Source organism: Puntigrus tetrazona, unplaced genomic scaffold, assembly GCF_018831695.1.
Source record: "Puntigrus tetrazona isolate hp1 unplaced genomic scaffold, ASM1883169v1 S000000528, whole genome shotgun sequence".
NCBI lineage: Eukaryota > Metazoa > Chordata > Actinopteri > Cypriniformes > Cyprinidae > Puntigrus > Puntigrus tetrazona.
Genome location: NW_025048164.1, coordinates 1,082,501 through 1,092,500, shown reverse-complemented (window position 1 = coordinate 1,092,500; position 10,000 = coordinate 1,082,501). Strand labels below are relative to the sequence as shown.

At 32.4% G+C, this 10,000-nt stretch overlaps 1 protein-coding gene across 1 annotated transcript in view; it reads right to left on the bottom strand.

The window, feature by feature from the left end:
- Positions 1 to 6,240: 6,240 nt before the first annotated feature.
- LOC122334486 overlaps positions 6,241 to 10,000 on the bottom strand; it is a 4,752-nt gene continuing 992 nt past the window's right edge. The window contains exons 1-5 of the mRNA XM_043232455.1: positions 9,580 to 10,000; positions 8,696 to 9,022; positions 7,378 to 8,593; positions 6,919 to 7,187; positions 6,241 to 6,823 (exon numbers count right to left, since the gene is read on the bottom strand). The exon at positions 9,580 to 10,000 is cut by the window's right edge and continues 992 nt beyond it. Coding sequence (XP_043088390.1) covers positions 6,567 to 6,823; positions 6,919 to 7,187; positions 7,378 to 8,593; positions 8,696 to 9,022; positions 9,580 to 9,961 — 2,451 coding nt within the window. The 5' untranslated portion in view covers positions 9,962 to 10,000 and the 3' untranslated portion in view covers positions 6,241 to 6,566. The remainder of the gene's footprint in view (positions 6,824 to 6,918; positions 7,188 to 7,377; positions 8,594 to 8,695; positions 9,023 to 9,579) is intronic.

Genomic DNA, 10,000 nt, shown 5'->3' with positions numbered 1-10,000 from the left:
AATTGTATAAAATATTTATTATATTAATTATTATGACTATTTTTAACAGTTATTATTATTATGCAACATTAATGCAATGTACAATAAACATTTAAATAACTATTATTATTATTATTATTATTATTATATTAACATTTTATTATGTTTTTTCATCAAAAAATTTATTAAAATAAAAATGGTTTATATATTATTTTAAATTAGGATTATTTTATTAAATAATATTTATTTTTAATTATAATTATCCTATAGTACCACAAACAACAACTGTTAATTAATTAATAATTAATAATAATATTTCATATATATATTAAATCTGACACCGATGTGCAGGCAGTAAATAAATGAAAGCGTGTCTGACTCGGAGGACTGTTCCTCAGCAGATCTTCAGCCTGAAAACACACCTGACATATGAATCTTAGAGAGACCTCGTGAGTCACGGCTCGTTAGCACCGTCTCACTGGACTCATCTTCATCGAGATCTTAGACGCCTGAATCAAAGAGCTGACATATACATTTCTTATATGCTAAATATACACAAATATATTCCTGGATTGAACTAAATACAGACTGCAAGATATATTTTTCATATTTGAAATATATATATTTTTAAAATATATATATATATATATTTAGCCGTAGCACTACTACAGACGACCAGTCAATAATAAACAGTCAAATCCATAAATCCAACATATAAAAATGCTGAATGCTTGTAGTCTATATTTAACTTCTGCATTTAGGGCCAGATTTACTAAACAGGGCAAACGAGAGATTGAGTGTGTACGAGTATGAGATTAAGAGTGTGTGAGTGTGTGAGTGTGACGGTATAAGAGTATGAGTGAGTGTGAGTGTGAGTATCAGTGTGTGAGTGTGTGAGAGTAAGAGTGTGTTCACGTGTATGAGTGTGAAATTATGAGATTAGGAGCGTATGCATGTGAGTGTGTGAGAGTATGAGTGAGTGTGAGATTTAGAGTGTGTTCATGTGAATATCAGCGTATGAGTCTACCTATAAGTGTGTGAGAGTGTGAGACTGACTGTGTTCCTGTGAGTGTGTGTGAGTATGAGTGAGTGTGAAATTAAGTGTGCTCATATGAGTGTGAGTAAGAGTGTGTTCAAGCAAGTCTGTGAGTATGAATGTGTTCATGTGAGTATCAGTGTGTGAGAGTATGAGTGAGTGTGAGAATAAGTGTGTTCATATGAGTATGAGTGTACCTAAAAGTGTGTGAGAGATTGAGTGTGTTCATGTGAGTGTGTTAGAGTATGAGTGTGAGAGTAAGAGTGTGTTCAAGCAAGTCTGTGAGAGTATGAATGAGTGTGTTCATGTGAGTATCAGTGTGTGAGAGTATGAATGAGAGAGTGTGTTCATGAGCATGAGTGAGTGTACCTATAAGTGTGTGAGAGTAGGAGTGAGAGTATGAGAATGAGTGTGTACCTGTGAGTGTGTGAGAGTATGAGTGAAAGAAGTGTGAAATTAAGAGTATGAGTAAGTGTGAGAGTGAGTGTGTGCATGTGAGAGTACGAGTGAGAGTGTGTAAAAGTGAGTGTGTGACTATAAAGAGACTGCAGCCTCCACACACACATCTGATTGTGAGCTACAGAAGTGAATGTGAATCCTAAACGCTCCTCTGATGCGTCACATGTCCAGCACTGAACACCATCTGCTGCTCTCTCACACACACACACACACACACACACACACACACACACACACACACACACACACAAACACACACACACAAACACACACACACACACACACACACACACACACACACACACACACACACACACACACACACACACACACACACACACACACACACACACACAGACACGAGGTGTCATCAGGCAGAAACACACAGACAGAAGTGACACAGAAACTGCATGTCAGGAGTCACGTGTGTGTGTGCTGCTAAACACCATATGGAGCTCTTCCATACAAACACACACACACACACACACACACACACACACATTCACGCTACAGGAAATGTCAGGCGCCCCCGTCCTGTCGCTCTGTGTTTATCAGTGTGTGTGCCGGCGGTGGAAGATGATCACCAGCAGACCTTCAGCAGCTTCTCCTCTTCTTCACCGGTTTCACTGATCACTGATGCTGCAGAGTTCATCTCACACACACACACACACACACACACACGCACGCACAACCGCCCATCCACCCACCCACGCACGCACACACACATCCAGCCATGCACACACACACACACACACACACACACACACAATGAAGGAGTCATGAACATTCACACAGTGCTGATGGTAATATTCATACTGGGGCTATTAATATTGAGTCATATTGAGTCAGCTGCAGAACAATTACAGAAACATGAACAATGTTAATGTTGAACAATTTGTCAGTTATGAAAAAGTCAATGCTCTACAGCATGTGAAGAAATGAAAGAGATTCGAGCTCGAGGAAGAATCATCTGTGAATATGTGTTCCTGCTGTAAAAGTTCAGGAGTGTTTCTGAAGAAGGAAAAATGCATGGAAGTGTATTCTTGAGACCTGCAGTGCTTATCGGTAAAAAAATAAAATAAAATAAATGAAATGAATGGGTGCACATGAAGAGCCATGAACACTGGATGAGACACAAAATCAGCCCACACACACTCTCACAAGCCCGCACAAACAACACACACACACACACACACACACTAAAGCTCAAATACATGCATGCATACAATCATAAGCACGCTCACAAATGTGCACACTCATATTTAAACATGGATACACACACTCACACGATTCACAAAGTAATCTCTCTCTCTCTCTCTCAAACACACACACACACACACACACACACACACACACACACACACACACACACACACACACACACACACAGCAGCAGAATGATGCAGATGATATGAGGATATTAATCTCCAGACGGATGTTCAGGCTCATGTGTCCCGCTGCAGTAACACGATTACACACATTCTGTGCTTCACAATTTAACCTCAATTAAAGCTGTAATCTTCATTAATTGATGATTTGATTAGATGCTGATCAAACGTTTTCTAGTGTTTCCTTCAGGCTGTAAATGACATTTAAACCTTTATTAACCCACAGCTGACTGATGAACATCCACACACTCCACCATCAGACTGAAACACACACACACACACACACACACACACACACACACACACACACACACACACACACACACACTCACAGGTAGTTGGCGAGGTTGTGCTCTTGTAAGGTGTGTGAAAAACACACACACACACACACACACACACACACACACACACACACACACACACACTATTTTCAGCATCATTACTCCTGTCTTCAGTGTTTATTTGAAATAGAGATATTTTATAACATTATTGATGGATTGAATCTTATGAAAAACATATTTTGAATGTTCATGCATCATTTACCACAAATGAAAATATGAATAGATAATGTTTCTTGAGCACCATTTCTGAAAGATCATGTAGCACAGAAAATAACTAAAACAAAAAATAAGTATATAAATGAAAAGATTAAAATGCTTCAAATGGAAATGGAAAAGTCTAATGAAAAAATTTTTTTAATCTGTTAATTTTAATTTTTATTATTACTTAATTATTATTACTTTATTTGTTCTCAGAAAAGAAGTATTATATCAAGCATGTCATATACCGATTAATGAATGATGGAATTCAAAAATAAGAAACAATGACAACTATATATTGTTTTTAATATTTTATTGAGATTGAGTTTGAACAATGTCTGATTTTGCTCACAGAGATATAGTTTGTATATTTTTTTATTGCATTTTTTTTTACTTTTTTATTTACAATTTTTTTATTTTATATTTTTACTGTTTTTATTACCATTTCATTATTTACATTTTTTATTTTATATTTTTACTTTTTTATTACTATTTCATTATTTAATTTTTTTATTTTATATTTTTACTGTTTTTATTACCATTTCATTATTTACATTTTTTTTATTTTTACTTTTTTATTACTATTTCATTATTTAATTTTTTTTTTTTATTTTTACTTTTTTTAATTACTATTACATTACATTACTTTTTTATATTTTATTTTTACTTTTTTATTACTATTACATTATTTACATTTTTTTATTTTATATTTTTACTTTTTTAATTACTATTTCATTATTTAATTTTTTTATTTTATATTTTGTACTGTTTTTAATACCATTTCATTATTTACATTTTTTTTTTTTTACTTTTTTTATTACTATTTCATTATTTATTTTTTTATTTTATATTTTTTTACTGTTTTTATTACTATTTCATTACATTACTTTTTCATATTTTATTTTTACTTTTTTTATTACTATTACATTATTTACATTTTTTTATTTTATATTTTTACTTTTTTTATTACTATTTCATTATTTAATTTTTTTCATTTTATATTTTTACTTTTTTTTATTACCATTTCATTATTTACATTTTTTTCATTTTATATTTTTTACTGTTTTTATTACTATTTCATTATTTAATTTTTTTATTTTATATTTTTTACTGTTTTTATTACTATTACATTACATTACTTTTTATATTTTATTTTTTACTTTTTTAATTACTATTACATTATTTACATTTTTTATTTTATATTTTTACTTTTTTATTACTATTTCATTATTTAATTTTTTTCATTTTTATTTTTACTGTTTTTATTACCATTTCATTATTTACATTACTTTTTTGTTTTATATTTTTTACTTTTTTTATTACTATTTCATTATTTAATTTTTTTATTTTATATTTTTACTGTTTTTTTATTACTATTTCATTACATTACTTTTTATATTTTATTTTTACTTTTTATTACCATTTCATTATTTACATTTTTTTCATTTTATATTTTTACTTTTTTATTACTATTTCATTATTTAATTTTTTTTTATTTTATATTTTTTACTGTTTTTATTACCATTTCATTATTTACATTTTTTTACTTTTTTATTACTATTACATTACATTACTTTTTATATTTTATTTTTACTTTTTTATTACTATTTCATTATTTACATTACTTTTTTGTTTTATATTTTTTTACTTTTTTATTACCATTTCATTATTTACATTTTTTTATTTTATATTTTTTACTTTTTTTTATTACTATTTCATTATTTAATTTTTTTAATTTATTTTTTATTACCATTTCATTATTTACATTCTTTTTTTTTTTTTACTTTTTTTATTACTATTTCATTATTTAATTTTTTTATTTAATATTTTTTACTTTTTTTATTACTATTACATTATTTACATTACTTTTTTGTTTTATTTTTTTACTTTTTATTACCATTTCATTATTTACATTTTTTTATTTATATTTTTACTTTTTTATTACTATTTCATTATTAAATTTTTTTATTTTATATTTTTACTGTTTTTTTATTACTATTACTATTACATTACTTTTTTTATATTTTATTTTTTACTTTTTTATTACTATTACATTATTTACATTACTTTTTTGTTTTATATTTTTTTACTTTTTTATTACCATTTCATTATTTACATTTTTTTATTTTATATTTTTAACTTTTTTTATTACTATTTCATTATTTAATTTTTTTTTTATTTTATATTTTTTTTGTTTTTATTACCATTTCATTATTTACATTCTTTTTTTTTTTTTTTTTTTTTTACTTTTTATTACTATTTCATTATTGAATTTTTTTATTTAATATTTTTACTTTTTTATTACTATTACATTATTTACATTACTTTTTTGTTTTATTTTTTTACTTTTTTTATTACCATTTCATTATTTACATTTTTTTATTTTATATTTTTTACTTTTTTATTACTATTTCATTATTAAATTTTTTTATTTTATATTTTTTACTGTTTTTTATTACTATTACTATTACATTACTTTTTTATATTTTATTTTACTTTTTTTATTACTATTACATTATTTACATTTTTTTATTTTATATTTTGGACTTTTTTTACTATTTCTTTATTTGATATTTTTTCTTTTATATTTTTTACTGTTTTTATTACCATTTCATTATTTACATTTTTTTCTTTTTACTTTTTTATTACTATTACATTATTTACATTACTTTTTATTTTATATTTTTACTTTTTTATTACTATTTCATTATTTACATTTTTTCTTTTATATTTTTACTTTTTTTATTATTATTTCATTATTTACATTTTTTTATTTTATATTTTTACTGTTTTTATTACTATTACATTATTTACATTACTTTTTTTGTTTTATATTTTTTACTTTTTTTCTTACTATTTCATTATTTACATTTTTTTATTTCATATTTTTTACTTATCTGATCAATAACTTATTTTAACTGTGCACTTCCTCATCTAGAGTGCAAGAAATAAATACATGAAAAAGTAAAAGGCACATTCTGCCGGCTCATTTCAGAGAATCTGGTAATTTTACAGACATTACCATTAATCTTAAAACTCAACATAATTCAAAATTCTAAAACATAATAAAAACATAATGAAAAATAATAACTTTCTAATTTGTACAGTTTTGTACACTACTCTCATTTTTTTTTGCTTTTTGTGAGCATTTTTCCTATGCACTCTCTACTTTTTTTTTAGCTGCCATCTTTTCTTTTTTTTCCCTGCTTTCATGTCCTGCAGCTTGAGTTTGCGCTTCTGCACAAGGTCAGCGTTGAGAAGCATCAGCTTCTCCAGGAAGTCTCTGGAGGGCTCGATGCGTCTCCACTTTATGACGTAATCGATGGCTTCCTCCAGCATTATGTCATGGTAGATCATCAGATACGCCAGTAACAGAGTGGCCGAGTGCTCCACACCCTGCTTGCAGCAAATCAGCACCTTATCTGAGGAAAGACAACAGAACGACAGTCAAACACTCATTCCTAGACTGCAAAGAGCTTGATAAAAGATGTGTGTGTGTGTGTGTGCATCAGCTTACTCGCTCGCTTTCGCAGGGCCTTGTCAATGAATTTAGCAGCCGGTCTGAAGTACTTGCTGATGTCTGAACAGCGTCTGTCAGCGGTAGGCAAGCCGTAATAATTGATGTGCAAGCCTCTGTAATATATGGACCCTGTATTGACCGATCCTGCGACGTCGTCTTTAGAACATCTTCCCAGGAGGTACTTCAGGTCTTTCTTTGGGGCTGCGGCGTTGAGGATGTGAGTGATGCACATCTCCCGCAGAGCATCTCGGTCCGTGGCGATCTCTCTGCACAAGAACAGGTTACTGGGTTAAGCATTCAGAATATACGAGCAATCAAAAATTCAAATACTGAGAAAATCATCTTAAATCAACAAGTTGTCTCCTTGTCATGAAGTGAGCTCTTATGACTTCTTCTGTGCTCCAGAGACACACATGACAGAACAAAGACAGGAAAGAAGTTATGTTGGAGACTTACTCATCTCCGATGAAGAGCCTGGTCCAGATGTTAGTCACATGACTCTGCTGCTGTTTGCAATTCTTCAAACGTTGCTCCAGTTGGAACACATTTAGAGGGACGTAGTTTTCCAAGCTTAAAAGCTCAGATTCCACTTCAGATTGTTTTAAATCAGCCACATACCTTTCAAGGTATGGATTGGGAACGCTTTCACCTGGGGCACACAACTCTATCGAATCAAACAGATTTACTTCAGGTTGTGGCTCAGGGAAGCTTGAACCCCAGGCGCACAGTTCCAACGAATCAACCACATTCAATTTGCGTTCAGGAGGATCATCTGGATACTTGTCAGGGTCTGGTTTAGGAACGCTTGGACCTGCGGGATAAAGTTCCACATAATCCACCAAATCCCATTCATATTCATGCTCTGGATCAGGAACGATTGAACCTGGAGAGTACAGTTTCACTGCATCAACCAGACCTTGTTTAGGTTCTGAAGGAACCAGAAAATACTCTTCAGATTCTGATTCTTGAGCACAAAGACCCGGAGGGTACAGTTCCACCAAATCAACTGAACTTCGTTTAGGTTCAGGAGGATCGACCAGATCCTCTTCAGAGTCTGATTCTTGAACACATAGACCCCGAGGGTACAGTGTCACAGAATCAACCAAACCTAGTTTAGGTTCAGGAGGATCAACCAGATCCTCTTCAGAGTCTGATTCTTGAACACATAGACCCCGAGGGTACAGTGTCACAGAATCAACCAAACCTAGTTTAGGTTCAGGAGGATCAACCAGATCCTCTTCAGAGTCTGATTCTTGAACACATAGACCCCGAGGGTACAGTGTCACAGAATCAACCAAACCTAGTTTAGGTTCAGGAGGATCGACCAGATCCTCTTCAGAGTCTGATTCTTGAACACATAGAGCCGGAGGGTACAGTGCCACAGAATCAACCGGACCTTGTTTAGGTTCTGAAGGAAGCACAAGATACTCTTCAGACTCTAAATCTTGAGCACATAGACCCAAAGGGTACAGTTCCACTGAATCAATCTGACCTCGTTTAGGTTTTGTATAAACAACCAGATCCTCTTCAGGTTCTTGTTTAGGAACACTCAGGTTCATCTCAGGCTGTGCTGAGATGCTAATTTTCTGTATGTTCCTCACTGCAACGTATTCTGCTTCCTTGGTCAGGACGAAGCTGGCAACTTCTTTAATCTTCGTCGCTTTGGTACTTTCTGACAAAATAAGAAAAACAAATAATGCGGCATTAAAACCACCTCTAACCAGTTTAAGCAATTAGTCCAAATTATAAGACATTTCTTTTTGCATCTCTTCACCTTTTGGGATGACCTGTAATTCCTTTGAATCATCCACATCCAGTTTAAGTTCAGGAACAGCAACCAGATCCAATTCTGGAGGAAGAAACAGATCCATTTCTGGGGGAACAACTAGATCCCTTTCAGAAATAAACCATTGCTCTGTATCGACCAGATCCATTTTAGGTTCTGGCTCTTGAGCTCTTGGATCTGGGACACAGGATTCCTCAGGATCCAGAAGATCCACTTCAGGTTGTCCAACAGATCTCTCATTTCTTCTCAGGTCAAATGGATGCATTTGTTTGAAGAATGTCTTAATTTTCTTAAACATTTGCATAGCAGTGCTTTCTGAAAAAGAGGAAAACAAACTAGATGAGTAAAGTTTGATGACAAACTTGGCAGAAAGTCTAGTTAGAAAGTTTAAAATAATTTCTAAATGCTTGAAGGCAACAGACAAGAGACAGATCCTGATTGGCGACGTCACATATGAACTGTACCAATGCAGTTTGGTTTTAGATGTAGATGTAGCCCACATTAAAAACCAATAAAACTTTTAAAGAACACTCTGCTAATTGTTTCTAGCATGTTTTCAACACGTTTTAGTAAATAGATAGATAAAACTGTGGTGGATAAACTCTAAACTATTCATTACGGGGCAAAAGTTTTCAACTAATGGAAATCAGAGTTTGCGTTTGTTTAGAAGTCGGTTATAATTATTTTGTAAGTCAGATCGGTAAGAAAAGATTCAGACAAGCCTGAAAGTCTCTGTCCAACTCAGTGGCTGTAGCTTTAAAACTCTAGGAGGTGTTACTACTGGAAAACCAGAGAAGTGGACAGAAACTTACACGAAAAAACAGTATAATAACCGACTTTCAGAAACATCTCTAATAACATGAATAAGACACCTCTTGGGTGGTTCTCCTCCAGTTGGTTCAGATCTTCATGGTGTATCACCAGCGGAGGGTTCGTCAACTCAGAGATGCCTTCGTTCCTGTTCATCTCCAGCTGCAAATCGTTCACTTCGCAGACTGAGACGTTGTCCTCCTGAACCTCCAGGCGTATCTCTCCAGGACTGTAGTATCTGACGGAGACCTGATCGTTCGTTAAGACCTGCAACCTCACCTCTACCTCTTGAGATGAGCTGCAGCCGACAGGCTCGTAGACGGCGTCAGTGATCTCCAACTCCAGCTGCACATCTTTATCATCGAAAGCCGAGTAACTATCAGCAGAGTAGAGGACACCGTTGATGTAAACCTCCAGAAGCACCTCTCTGGCCTCTGAAGACATTGGGTCTGGTGTGGTGATGCTGACAAATAAAAAATAAAT